We start from the raw sequence: 14,148 nt of genomic DNA, 5'->3' as shown, positions 1-14,148 counted from the left end.
TGTACTGTACCACCTTTGTCCAGGCGTGCAGAAATTTATCTGGGTGTGGTCATCAAGAGAAGACTTGCTTAAGACGTCAGTTCAAATGAGACCCGGTGATGGAATGGTAGGGGAAGAGTGTTCTAGTCACATCCATCAATCTGCACAAACTTTTTTTATGTCAAAAGTCCCTTCCAGCTATTTCAAAAGGCTATTTCAGAAATTTTTAAGATTGGTTGGCTGTCTTCTGAGTCAGCTTTCTGCCAGGTAAAGCTTCCCTGTACCATACCCTACTTTTATTTCTGCATTAAGTCACTAGCAGCCTGGCTTTAAAAAGGCACGTTTTTCATGAGAGGGAAGTGAAGGTACTGAGTCTTCCAAATTTGATCCACTCAAACAAAAACCATTTCCAAGAAACTGAATAGGGACTATAACACTCCTCTATTAGGATAGTCCTAATCATTCTCTCCCTTGAAGAGAATAACTTGTCTTTAAACAAGCTATTGCCTCCATTTTTTATTAGAAGTGTGTGAAGTTTGTTAATGCCAGAGATTTAGCATTGGAAAGAAAGGAGACCATTTTGATGGAAAACACAAGTGATTGCTATGGAATAGGTGGTTTTCTCAGAAACCTGTTAATATATTTCTTTGCAGTGACAGTCTGCTCTTATTTTCATGTGTGTGAGGAGGGAAACCACCAATTTGTGTGGAAAAACTAATGAAATACAGGCAATCTAATGAATTCACTTGTATCTAGAAACTATGCACATGCTGGAAATATCCCTTAGTTCTCTCACTAGATGCAATTGTTTTAATGTTTAGTAGCAGAGGAATAGTGTTGGGGTCACTGGAATGGAACCTTTCACAAATAATGCAGAATACAACTGGAAATTTAATTACTAAGAATAGTCGCTCAACTATGGAGTGCCCTCTTCCCTTCTAGCAACTTTATCTGTTTTAAAGGAAATCTAATATAGTGGAATTTGTCCACCAGTGTTCTATGTCTGTCTGCATTGGCAGGCAGTGCCCTTCTTCTGACACCTCTTCCACTTAAAAAGATTTGTAGTGTGTATTAAGTTCACAGTAACTTTTTTTTCCTTTTAAATCTTTCTTGTTTGGTTTGAAAGCCCAGAAATTCAAGTGTGTGCCAGACAAGATTTGCTTTCAAGAGTTTGAATCTGCTTAGCTAAAACAGTATTGGAACAGGCTTTATACCCAGTAGCCTGGTCCTTGAGTAGTTGTTGTACCTGCAGTACAATACAAAATGCTAATTCTGTGAATCCCCTTCTCCCTCTTCATGTAAGAATTGCTGTGGAATTTGGAGGAAAGTATGTATGTATGTGAGAGGGGTGGGGTGTGGGTGTGTTTTTTTTTTTGTTTTTTTTTTTTTTTTTAAAACCAAAAACCACCACAAACAAACAACCCAGACTTGCTGGCTGAGTTGTGTACATTGACCAATTTTATAAGTTTACAAACTGGGCTTTTGTTAATTTGAGTTGTGTAGTTTTTTTTTTTTTTTTTTAAAGTCTCCTAGAAGAAAACCGAACTGCTTAACTGTTAAAGTACACTTATTTTCCCTTTTGCTCTTTCTGCAGATCTACAATGATAGATGGAGTTATGATTCTTTCTCTGCTGCTACTGGCTTTTCCATCACCCAGTCTGGAAGGTAAGTAATGTGAATTACAGTGGGTTAGTGCAGCAGCTGTTAACTCCTGAAGAACCAGACTCAAATACAGCTTTAACTTTGAATCTGGTCCTAGTCTACTCTAGTGCAGTGTTCTAACCTTATACATTGACAGTTGACAAATTCTTCTTGGGAGTGATGTTTGCTTAATATTTCAGTTGGGCATTCATAGATAAGGAGATGTGTGAGGTGTTCTCTGCTGGAGGTGCACGGTGCTCACTCAAATGAGGGTGGAAAAGCCTCAGTAGTTCAGATGAAGGTCTGTTAACCTCTGGACAAATGCTGCTCTTCTCCCTCTTACCTGAGTCAAGCACTGTTGCTCCTGTGTGTGTGTTTGATTACTAATGTCTTTACCCACTAATAATGTGGAAATTCTTCAGTTTTAACTGTACCAGTTGTTGTCCAAAGTAATTTAGAACAGTGCACCTGGAGATGCATGTACTTCACTCTTCTCTTTTTTTAATTAAAAAAGATTTTTATTTTGGAAACCTAAAAACATCTGAGAATCTCTATCCCTAACTTTCTCTGCACACCCTACTGACAGGGGTGGGTTTTGTGTAAGTAATGCAGGGCAAGGTGAATGTAGTGTCCAATCCAAAGCAAAGAGGAGAGGGGAAAAAAGTGGGTAAGTGGCTGTAAACTCTAAGCCTATCAATAATACAAGTAGTTTGTAGTTTTAACATGACTCTCTCCTTTTCTAATAAAAATCTACATTTCAAGCCTGAAATGTCTTGATGGTGTCACTTCAACAAAAGTATAATGAAGTGTTCTGCAAGGGAAGAGTTAAATCCGTAATGGGGCTCTCCCTTTTTTCTGGAAATTGCTGCTGTGCTGATCCTAAGTGTCATGTGACCACATGCATGGTGTGAGAGGCATAGCTGGCTTCTGGGGTGAATTTAGAGTTACGCATTTGGAAGATTGTATATCCTGATTGTTCATCACCCTATGTAAATTGAGCATTTACACATGCAAGCCACTTTGTTTTGTGTTCAACTGAAATGTTGAGGTAAACTTGTCCCATTAATTTTCAAAAAGTGTGTGTCTAGTAACTCTGTCTCTCTTGTAGTGGAGTTACAGGTGGTGTAGCATGTGCAGAAAATTAGTCCTGCATTTTTCTTCTCCCCACCACCCTTTCTCTTCCCCACCTCCCATTGCTGATTTTTGTTCTCTGTCTACTGGATGACTGCTGGGATGATATACTGCTTTATTTTTTTCCTGACTTAAACTAATAGTAAAAGTGGTCTTGCTTTTTTTCTTAAGTTCTGATGTAAACAAATATGGAAGGATGTTCAACAAGAAAGCTTAGTGGAACCCATGATGCATCTTGGTTTGTATCTGTATGCTCATGTAGATATCTGATTTTGCAGCGGCCAGGGATTCAATGTTCTCATGAGAATTAACCACTTTGTTTCTGAACACTTTGGGTGGAGTGGAGGTTATGGGGGGCTGGATGGGGGCGGGGGCCAGGCCACGCCTCACTGTTTGTGGAGTCATAGCCTCCCACAGCCTTCCCTACCTGGTCCTCCGTACAATTTCTGTACCCGATGTGGCTCTAGGGCCAAAAAGTTTGCCCACCCCGATCTAGCCCATATCCTGTCTTCCAGCAGTGGCCAATGCCAGATGCATCAGAGGGAATGAACAGGGAATGGTCCAACCCCTGTTGTTCAGTTCCAGCCAGGGCAGATTTGATTTAAATCACTAGTCAGGAAGACTTGATTTAATCATGGATTTCTACAAAAAGTGCATTCTTGTTGGTTGTTATAACCTTTAATACATATTCTTCACAACTCAAAGACAGATGCGTAGGTTTTCATTTTTAGAAGGTACACACTATACATTTTTAAAGTGATTTATTTTGAAAACTTTTCAGATTAGTTTTACAGTTATATCAGAAAATGATTGTTTGGTTATTGCATTTACCAAAAGTAATTGAAGCAGATAGTTCACCTCCAATGTCTTCATAAATATCTCCAATTCAACAGGTTAATCATTAATATTTGGAGGATTTTCTTGCCATGCTGTCTTAAGAGAACAACATCACCAGACAGACGTTTAAATTGTTTTATTTAACTAAAACAACAATGTTACGTATTCTGGATTTTTTTTCTTCAACAGCAAACATATTTTAACAAAACAAGCCTATGAATTTTTGAATTTAGTTAAACATTCAAGTTTTTTAAAAAATTTTTTTTAACTACAATAGTTAAATGATTTTTTGTTTTAATTAAATCGACAGTGTCAGCCAGGTCAACATGAGAAACTTAAAATATTGGCTTCTGCAGCTAACTCAGTCATCCTCACCTTCATTTTCCTGTTTGTTCATAATCTGGAAAAGAAAAACAAGCTTTCTTGCTTTTTCAGGTCCCAAACGATTTCTCAATTTGGAATGAATTAGTCCAAAGGAAGAATATTTTCTTCCTACACCGGCAGAAGAAGCTACTGCTGTTAAAAGTGAGATTATCACTTCAACAGTTTCTGAATCCAAGTGCTTGACTTCCACCAGTTCGCTGGTGTGACTTTCTTTAAAATATCATCAGCAAACGTATATTTCTTGAATGGTTCACCCTTAGCTCTGAAGTTTATTATAGCTGGCATTATGGAGGGGTGATTGCTGGATGTCCATGTCCTAGCCAATTGCTCTTCTTCAGCAGTTAAGTTTGACCCTGATACCAAGTATTGAGCTGTGAGGTAGTGCTTGTCCCATTTGTTTTTTTTTAATGCTTGTAATTTAACTCTGTCATTGCATATTTCTCTTTTTAAGATCTCACTCAGTTCTTTCCAAATTTCAACAGCGTCAGCAATAAAACAGCTATTTCCCTGCATTTTGTTCAAGGCTATAGAAATAGGCTTCAGGGTACTCAAGAGTGTGTTCAACATTTCTCTTAAGCCCAATGTTGAGAACTTTGGCTGTGACAGTGCCATCTATTTTTTTTTCACAATTTTGTTCACAAACTGTCATCAGATTAGGCCAGTTCTTGATACAGTGCTCAAAACAGTCCACTCCTGAGTTCCATCGCAGGTCTTGTGGATGAGTTAGCTTTGTTCCTCCCACTTTTTTTCAGAGCAGCTGCTGCAAAGTGGTTGCTACGGAAGTATTTTGCAATTTCAACAAGATAAGCCTTTATTTCTGGAACACTGAAGTCTTTGGCTAGGAGGTGTATCAAATGAGCACTGCAACCGTATGTTATTAGCTTGGGGGACTCCACTTTCTTCTAAATAATTTCTTCTCATCTTGGTTACATTTCCAGCATTTCTGTGACCAAGCTACATACTAGACATTTGAATTTTTTTTCACAGTTTGTTACAGCTTTTACTACTGCTACTTGTAAGTATTCTGCTGTGTGTGCCTTTCCTGATGTATCAATTGTTTCTGTAAGAAAGACATTCCCTTCTTCTGTTATCACATAAGCACAGACAATAGGATCATTTGGACATTGCTCAACCTATCAAGACTCAGGTTAACAATTTTACCCTCTAAACCTTTTGCACACTGTTCCATTACTCTTTCATACACTTTATCCAGCAATTTGCTTGCGACATCTGCTCTGTTGGGTGGACTGTATCCCACCTGGTCTTAATGACTGAACCATGTTAATGAACTGTGAGTTCTCAATCATACGGAAAGGAGAGTTTGTTGCATAAACAAACTGGGAAGTTTTTTCATCCATTACCTCTTTTTGTAATCTGCTGGTTCTTATGACAAACTTATCTATGATTGTTTCTGGATGATGGAGTGAGTGTGTGTGTGTGTGGTTTTTTTTTTTTCTCTTTTTGCTACAGGTGATATACTGTGGCTATGTGACATACATGATGTGACTGAAACACTATCATTGGCAGATAACTCTGAAACTATAGAAAATGATGGTGATCTTGAAGGTGGATAGTCTTCAGAATCCTGATGCATCCGATGAAGAGAGTTGTAGCTCACAAAAGCTTATGCTCAAATAAATTGGTTAGTCTCTAAGGTGCCACAAGTACTCCTTTTCTTTTTGAGAATCCTGTATGTTCAGGATGGATTCTCCTAAACAAAATAAGTCAATGCAGTTATTTAATTATTACCACCACACTGCACATTTAGTATTATTATTAGTATTGCATTCATTGACACTCTACTACTTTAAAGATGAAATTGTACAAGGAAGATCTGCCTATTTCAGCTATTTGTTTTTTATCACAACTGCATCTAAAATGATAGTACCATAGAGTAACAACTATACTTTTTGCTCAAACATCAGAATTCAAGAATAGTCCAGAAGGAAGACAGTCAGTCCTTAAGAAGTATGAAATAAAAAAGTTTACCACCTGAAGATCCTGCACGTTGAGACATGTTCCTTTCATCATCTTCAACGCAGCTTCCTCCTAAGAAGGAACACTTCTCATGATGTAGTTTCCTTCAGGCAACCAGGCCTTGCATTTCTTTGTTGCACTGTTTGCATTTTGCACGCATGCCTGTCTTACCCACGGATAGAGGAACTTCATTAAAATATTCCCAAATTGCGTCTCTTTTATGGCCTGCTGCCGTTATAGGTTTTCCCTTCTAGTGAGAGAATGGTATGATAGATCTCAAATCAATGAAGGCTACTCTCAGAAAGACCTCAAGACTTCTGGAATATACTGCTCAAACAGTTTCACTTTTGTTTCTATTGCCTGTCCCTCCCTTCTCACATTTATCTCCAGACTTCTTCTCCTTGTCAGATCTATTCCTCCCCCAACAATCTTCTATTCATTGAACTTTTTGAAACTTTGCACTTTTAGAGAGAGGTAAGGGATTGACTGTGTACACAAATTTGCAGAGGGACATTAGGGTTGAGTCTGTTATTTTTCACCTCTGTATATTAATTTATTTTATTTTAAAACATTTGTGCTGTTAAGCATGTTGTCTCTGGGTACAAAAATTCACAGTTTGAGAACTGCAAGACTAAGCATCTCTGGTATCTTCTAGACTGAGCACTGATTGGGTAGATAGAAAGATTAATCTAAATCTATACAGAAGCCCCTGGAACTCCATAAGATTGGGTCCCTAATCCATGAACTATTGGAATTTATTTACAAAACTTTTCTTAACCATTACATGAATATATTGTCACATAATTTAGAATTTATAATCCCTATTCCATGATGAGATACGTTATAGCTCAAAGATATCTTAATTAAAACTATCTTTAGATTGCTTTTTGACGGGGTGGGGGGTGAACCTTTTTATAAAAAAAAATCCAATTTAAATAGAATTTTTATTTATTTATTTATTTTTAAATCATGGATTTGTATCCACCCTGGTTCCAGCATTTGGCAGTCAGAGGCTTAGGGACACTCAGCATGGTGTTGCGTCCCTTCCCATCTTAGCTAATAGCCATTGATGCACTTAATCTCCATGAATTTACCCAATTCGTTTTGAACCCAGTTATACTTTTGGCGTTAACAACATCCCCTGACAACGAGTTCCACAGGTTGACTGAATGTTGTGTGGAGAAGTACTTGTTTTAAACCTGCTACCTATTATTAAGTTTATTGTATGACTCCTTGTTCTTGGGTAATGTGAAGGGATAATTAATACTTCCTTATTCATTTTCTCCACACCATTCATGATTTGGTAGACCTCTATCATATCTCCTTTGGTTGTCTCTTCCAAGCTGAATAGTTCCAGTCTTTTTAATCTCTCCTGATATGGAAGTGTTCCATACTCCTAATAATTTTTGCCTTTCACTGCATCTTTCCCCCCCAATTCTAACATACCTTTTTAAGAGATGGGGCAACCAAAACTGCATGTAGTGTTCAAGATGGGGGCATATCATGGATTTATATAGTGACATTGATACTTACTTTCTTTTTATCAATCTCTCCCCTTAGGGTTCCTAACATTAGGGTCTCTCTCCCCCCGCCCCCTTTGGGAGGAGGGGTTTGACTGCTGGTGCACATTGAGTGCATGTTTTCAGAGAACTATCTTCATTGACTCCAAGATCTTTCTCAAATGTTAACGGCTAATTTAGACTCCATTATTTTATATGTATAGTTGGGATTATGTGCATTACTTTGTGTTTGTCAACCTTGAGTTTCAGCTGCTATTTTGTGTCCCAGTCATCCAGTTTTGTGAGATCCCTTTGTAACTCCTCAGTAAATATTGGACTTAATACGAACTTACCCAAGATAGTTATCTGCAAACTTCGCCCCTCACTGTTTACCCCCTTTTCCCGATCATCGATGAATATGTTGAACAACTACTGATCCCTGGAACACTGTTGTTCACCTCTCTCTGTTATGAAAAATGACCATTTATTCCTAGCCTTTGTTTCCTATATTTTAACTAGTTACTGATCCTGGGAGGACCCTCTCTCTTATTTCATGGCTGCTTACTTAGCTTAAGAAGCTTTTGGTGAGGGACCTTGTCAAAGGGTTTCTAAAAATCCAAGTGAACTGTACCCACTGGATCACCCTTGTCCATATGTTTGTTTGACCGCCTCAAAGAATTCTAAGAGATCGGTGAGTCATGAGGTAGAGGCTTGTGTTTGCGGGGTGGGCTGTGGAGGGGCAGTACTGCAGTGGAATCTCCAGGAGGAATTCTGGCTACTCAGCTGAAGTTTCTCCAGGGGGACCACAAGCAGCAGCTCTATCTGTTACTAACCATCTGCACTTCTCCAGCTTCTGGAGGGACGGAGTTGTGGTGCCATTCAAACTCTAGTCCTTTGGAGAGGCTAATACCACTGGTGGTACTAGATGGAGCAGTAACTCTGCTCCCCACCTGGACTGTAGTTGGCCTCTACTTTACGGCTCAAGGGTAGCAGAAGCTCCTTGTAATTTCTTTAGTCCTCTTTCCACACACGTGCCTTGGGCCACAATTTGGTGCAGAACTGCTAGAACTGAATGCCTGAGTTCTGGGGCAAAAATTCCCTTTACTCCTGTCTGCCTTCTAATTTTGAATGGATATTAAGTCTGCTACTAGGCCACAGCACACTTTTTTTTTTTTAATTGGGGTTTGCTGGAGTGGGTTAGCTTAGTTCTGCCCCTTAATCTAAATCTACAAAACTGCACTACTTCATGTTTGGCAGGAGAACATCCTCAGGTTTTGCAGCAGACCTGGCCAGCTTTCTAGTGGCAATACCCTTGATCATAACTCCAGTGCAGCTGTAGCCTGATTCTTAAGGTGCCATTAAGCCCTGCTGTTAAAGAATAGCAGGGTAGGATCATGTGCATGCTTCATACAAGGTCCATATTTAATATTCAAGATCTATATTTTATGCGTAGGACCAAAACAAGGTCTCTCGACATGAGTTTCTTGTTAAAATAAATGCTCGATGACCTGGAGTAGCTTCATTATACTCTTAACCATCACTTTCACTCACACCTTTCTTGATCGCAAACTGGTAGTAGACTTTAATTTTTGGGCCTGATTTTGAATAGTCCATCTGATGCTGTAGCAGTGCTTCAAGAGGCAAGAGTGCGTTTGTAAGTTAATAGGAAATTTCTTGTATGCTTTTCTATGCCCTTAACCATGAATTTTAAAGTTAGAACATTATGTCTGAGTCAGAGGATGAAGATGCTAATTTAAAATTAAGTTTAGGCTTGCTGTTGGTACAGTGATGGACAGTTTTGTCAGGGTGATGGTATGTGGTACTGAATTTACCTACATCATGTGCTGTATTTTGCAATAGTTAGGGTCCTTTGTTTTCAGTTTTTATTTGATTTAATTTTTCCCAATAATTTATTGGTGTTTATTACTACAACAAAAACAGGTGAAAATCAGTGAAAAAAATTAACAATTTTTTCTGTGTAAATATTGGGGTTGATTTTGGTGGACAGAAGGATAGGGAAAAAGTATTTGGTAGGTTAATGCTTTGATGAATGGAATTCAATGTGATTTGCTACGGAACTAAAACAGAACTCAAAACACAGCGCCAACTCTAAGTTTAAGAAAACACTATATCTCTAATCCCCAAAGAAAACTTTTCATTTGAATAAACAGTTTATGGTTGTAGACTTAAAACTATTACCCTATAAATATTTACATTTAATAATTGAGCCACACAATTTGCAGTGCATGCACTCAACTTCATCACTTTCTCCTGCTTTTGTTTTAAAAAAAATCTTCCTTGTGTTTTGAAATGTTTTCTGATACAGATTTTCATTTTCTTCCCATTGTAGTGTCAGATCTTTAAACTATTATCTGTTAACACCTTAAAATGTGTACGTGGTGGGCATCAGATTCATCAGTACATTCAAATGTACTTCAGAGCTTCCGTGCGTGCCTGTTTGTGTGTAGCTTCGAGGCTAATACATAGCATTACTTCAACAGGCAGCTTTGCATATACACACAGACCAAAATATTATTGTAATACATATCTCATGCAATGTATTGTGTTAGAAAAATACAAGTTACTTTTATGTGTTTGATATAAAAGTAGGGTGAAAATAAGGGGAAAACTGAATAATACTTCTTGTAAAACTCAGGATTTGTTCAGTAAAAATCGGTTTAAACGGAGAACAAAGGGGTTTAGTTATACTTGACTTTTTTGGGGAAAGGAAGAAGTGGTATGGGAGGGTCTCATCTTTCCTGAAAGATGCCCACAAAACATAGAGAAGGTATAAATATATGAACTTCTTGACTTTCCTCCCTGTGTTTTCTTTTTTTTAGTTCCTCCTCTCACTCAGGTTTTCTTCATGAGAACTAAACTAGAATTTTATGGGAGCTAAATTAATCACTTGAGATTGACTTTATTTTGGTGGTGGTGGTGAAGAGTGGCTAGACATATCTAAATTGGAACAGGTAGAGCCCACCTGAGCCTAAGCATTACTGTTGGATTCTAGGAGTTCTGTGACCACTTGATGAAGTGCACGTTGTGTTTTCCAAGGGTGGGGAATCCCATTTTAAATCATAAATACAAATCTACTTTTTTGCCTACATGGCTATCTGAGAAAACTGTGGCTGCTTTAAAATATTTAATGGTATGTCTTACCCTTTCCGTAAACGGAGGTCCTGTTGAGTTGACCAAGAAATGAAGGGTATTGCTACACTGCAATGAAAACCCAGGGTTAGTGGGACTTGACTTAGCTGACCCTGGGCTAGAAAACCCAGCGCTTGAGCGTCTGCGCTGATTTTTAACCCTAGGTTAAGATTTTTCCAACCTGGGCTTGAACCTGGGGCTGTGGTGTCCACAGTGCAGCTTGAAGACCTGAGTCAAACCAACTCATATCCCAACTCCCTAGCGGCCACCTGGAATGTGGGAGCTCAGGCCCTCACCTCAGGGTGGTGCACTATGAGGGAAAACTTGACGGCCCACCCTGCACATTTCAGGAAGTTTGAACAGCTGGCCCATACAGCTTGCCAATCAATATGGAGGAGGAACCTTTTCAAGAAGTTCTCTTGCTTGCTCTGTCACTCCTGTGTCAGGAAACAGGCAGCGCTTCTGTGTGATGCTGGTGGATGTTTCGATGGCGTTTTCTGACCCACCGAAAGTACCTGACACAGCTTATGGAAGAGGAGAGAATGAGGAGTACCCAGGCAAAACCGACTTGAATGGGTTGATGCTGTGCATTACACTTGGTACAGCCGCTGATGCCCCCTTCACAGACTCTGCTTCTGGAGCAGGGCCACAAGCAGAGACTGGCGATCTCACATAATCGTGCAGACCTGGAATGACCAGCAGTGGGTCCAGAACTTTTTTTTCATTAAGGAAGCTATATTTGCAGAGCTTTGTGAGCAGCTTGCCCGAACCCGCCAATAATAAAGTTACACAAATGAGGGTACCCTTGCTGTTCCAGAAGTGGGTTGCTATAGCAACCCTGGAAGCTGGCTATGCCAGACTGCTATAGATCTGTTGCAAACGAGTTTGTTGCTGGAAAGTCGACTGTTGGTAAAGTAGAGGCAGAGATTTGAGGCAGTCATGTATGTCGTTTACCCCAAGTGGCAATCATAAAAGATATTCCTGAGGTAGTTCCTGGCTTTGAGAGAATGGGGTTTTCAAACTGTGCTGGGGCCATTGGTGGGACTGGTGCCCATAGTTTGCCCTTTGAGGAGCACATGTACATAAACTGCAAAGGGTGCAACTTCATTGTTATACAGGCTCTCTTGCACCACCAAAGTTGACTTATGAATGTCAACGTAGACTGCAATAGGGAAGTTCACAATGCCAGTGCTTTTGGCAAACAGGTGTACAAGATTCCTTGATGGGCTGGGACACTATCCCACCAAGTGACATTGTCATAGACTGAGTTCCTGTTCTGGGGTACCCCACATACCCTGTTTTGCCTTGGCTTATGAAACAGTATCCTGGTTTCAGAGGCCGTGGCAAAAGATGGTTTAATTACATTCTCAGCAGGTGTAGAATGGTGGTTGAATGTCTTTTTTGGCAGATTGAAATCCTGTTGGAGATTTTTACAGACATGTTTGAATGTCAGTGTCATCAAGTGCTATCTGCCTTACTGTGGCTTTCTGTGCTCTTCACTATCTTTGTGAAGTTGGACGTGGTCCATTTTCCCCTTGAATGGCCCTATGGCAGCGTGGGGCTACTGAATCAGTACACTCTGCCAGAAAGTGCACCTACCACAGCTGGAGCTGCTGCACCAAGGCAACGACAGTCAGGTGCTTTGTGCTCCCACATTATGGACTTGCATGGCCCAATGGAAGAGTGGGGGAAATAGCACCTCTATGAATCTGCTTTGCGGGGGATGAGGGGGAAAGGAGATAGTTGGTTTGGGAGAGGGCTTGATTGCTATGCAGTGTACTTATGAATAATGATTTATGAAATGGGTATGATTTACAGTAAACATTCCTCTAAGGAAGTTACTGAAGAGTAGTAATTGTACAGCAGAATAGTGTTTGCTTAGTAATTCCTAATTGTTCCTGATCATGTGTTTACCTGTTACAATCTGTATTTGAATGTTGAGAATCAGTGATAGCAATAAACTTTTGATGACAAACAGCTTTATTGATAGACATATTAAAACAGTACAGTAACTCCTCACTTAGTCATCCCGGTTAATGTTACGTTGCTGATCAATTAGGGAACATGCTCATTTAAAGTTGCGCAATGCTCTCTTACAACGTTGTTTGGCAGCCGGCTGCTTTGTCCACTGTTTGCAGGAAGAGCAGCCCATTGGAGCTAGCTGGTGGGGGCTGGGAACCAGGGTGGACAGGCAGCCTCCCTATCAGCTCCCTGCTCCCCTAGGTTCCCTGTGTGGCAGCCGCCCAGTAGGCTATCAGTTGCTGGCAATTCAGTGTCCCTCCCCCCACTGCCATGTGCTGCTCCTGCCCTCTGCCTTGGAGCTGCTCCCGGGAGCCTCCTGCTTACTGGGAGGGTGGGGGGGGGAAAGAGAGAGAGAAGTGGGGGGCTAATGTCAGGGTGTCCCCCTGCTCCTGCCCCCCCATTTACCCCTTCTCCATATAGAGCAGGGTGGGAACACGAGCTTGCTGGCCGCAGCTGCTGTCTCAGCTTCCTGATCTAATTAAAGGATCAGTGTACCTAAAGGGCAGTGCACCCCTCTCTCTCCCCCCCGCCACACACAGGGTGTGTGTCTCTGTCTGCCATGCTGTCTCCCTTCCCTCCATTAGTCCTGCCTTGTAGAGTGTGAGGCTACACTAACAATATGTTAACCCTTGAGGACTCTGCCGAATGCTAGTTCATCATTTAGCAGTAAGGCATTCCCTGGGAAATATCCCACCCTCTAACTTCACCACCTCAACCAAGCTTCACAGTCATTGCTGTGTACAGTATTAAATTGTTTGTTTACCCCCCCCCCCATTTACATTAATTCTTATGGGGAAATTGGATTTGCTTAACATCATTTTGCTTAAAGTCACATTTTTCAGGAACATATCTCCTCGCTTAACGTTGTAGTTACTATACAACATTCACCCTTTGCCAGGCAGGCCAGCTGCCATTACCACATCAAAACTCTAGTTACAACAGAACCTTTCCAAAAAAAATAAATGCATGAACAAATGCAAAGAGTGGAAACCATGTACATAACAGAAGCCCTCTACCATTGCATGTCCACTGCTCCCACCCCTTGTTTCATTGTTTCCTGCTCACTTGGTGCCAGGAGAGAGGTGTGGAGGCATACACAGGGAAGGGGGTCAAGATAGTGGACTGCATGGGGCTAAGTTGCCCTGCCCAGCTGCTCGTGGAGCCCGATTTCATGGGTCACCTAGCCATGGAGTTTTCCAAGCTGTTTCTAGACTGCATCCGATGGTATGATGCAGGAGACTCAGGCTGTTGTGTGGGAGAGACAGCAGGAGCCTGTGCTCATGCAGCCATGATTCGCATCAGCTGCTCTGACAATTCTCTGCTGAGGACTGTCCTCCTGCCTTAGTCACCATTCCTTTTCCAGGAACTGTGAAACCCTGTCCTTGCTTTCTAGTCAGCTGTCCTCTTGCTTCTTGGCAAGCCTTTTCTCTAGCCTTCAGTCCCTCAGTTTCTGGTACTGCACCTGCTTGTTGGCCCACTCCAGGACTTGAACTGTAAGTTCATCATGGAAATGCTTCCTCTTGGACTG

The 14,148-nt window shown here is 40.8% G+C and overlaps 1 protein-coding gene across 9 annotated transcripts in view; it reads left to right on the top strand.

Annotated features, from left to right (window-relative positions):
* ACVR1 (activin A receptor type 1) overlaps positions 1 to 14,148 on the top strand; it is a 121,922-nt gene that overhangs the window by 53,991 nt on the left and 53,783 nt on the right. For all 9 annotated transcript variants that reach the window (XM_037912246.2, XM_043525160.1, XM_043525158.1 and 6 more), the window contains one exon: positions 1,574 to 1,644. In XM_037912246.2, the coding sequence (XP_037768174.1) occupies positions 1,574 to 1,644 (71 nt within the window). The remainder of the gene's footprint in view (positions 1 to 1,573; positions 1,645 to 14,148) is intronic.

Source organism: Chelonia mydas, chromosome 11, assembly GCF_015237465.2.
Source record: "Chelonia mydas isolate rCheMyd1 chromosome 11, rCheMyd1.pri.v2, whole genome shotgun sequence".
Lineage (NCBI taxonomy): Eukaryota > Metazoa > Chordata > Testudines > Cheloniidae > Chelonia > Chelonia mydas.
This window is presented reverse-complemented; position numbering and strand designations above follow the sequence as displayed.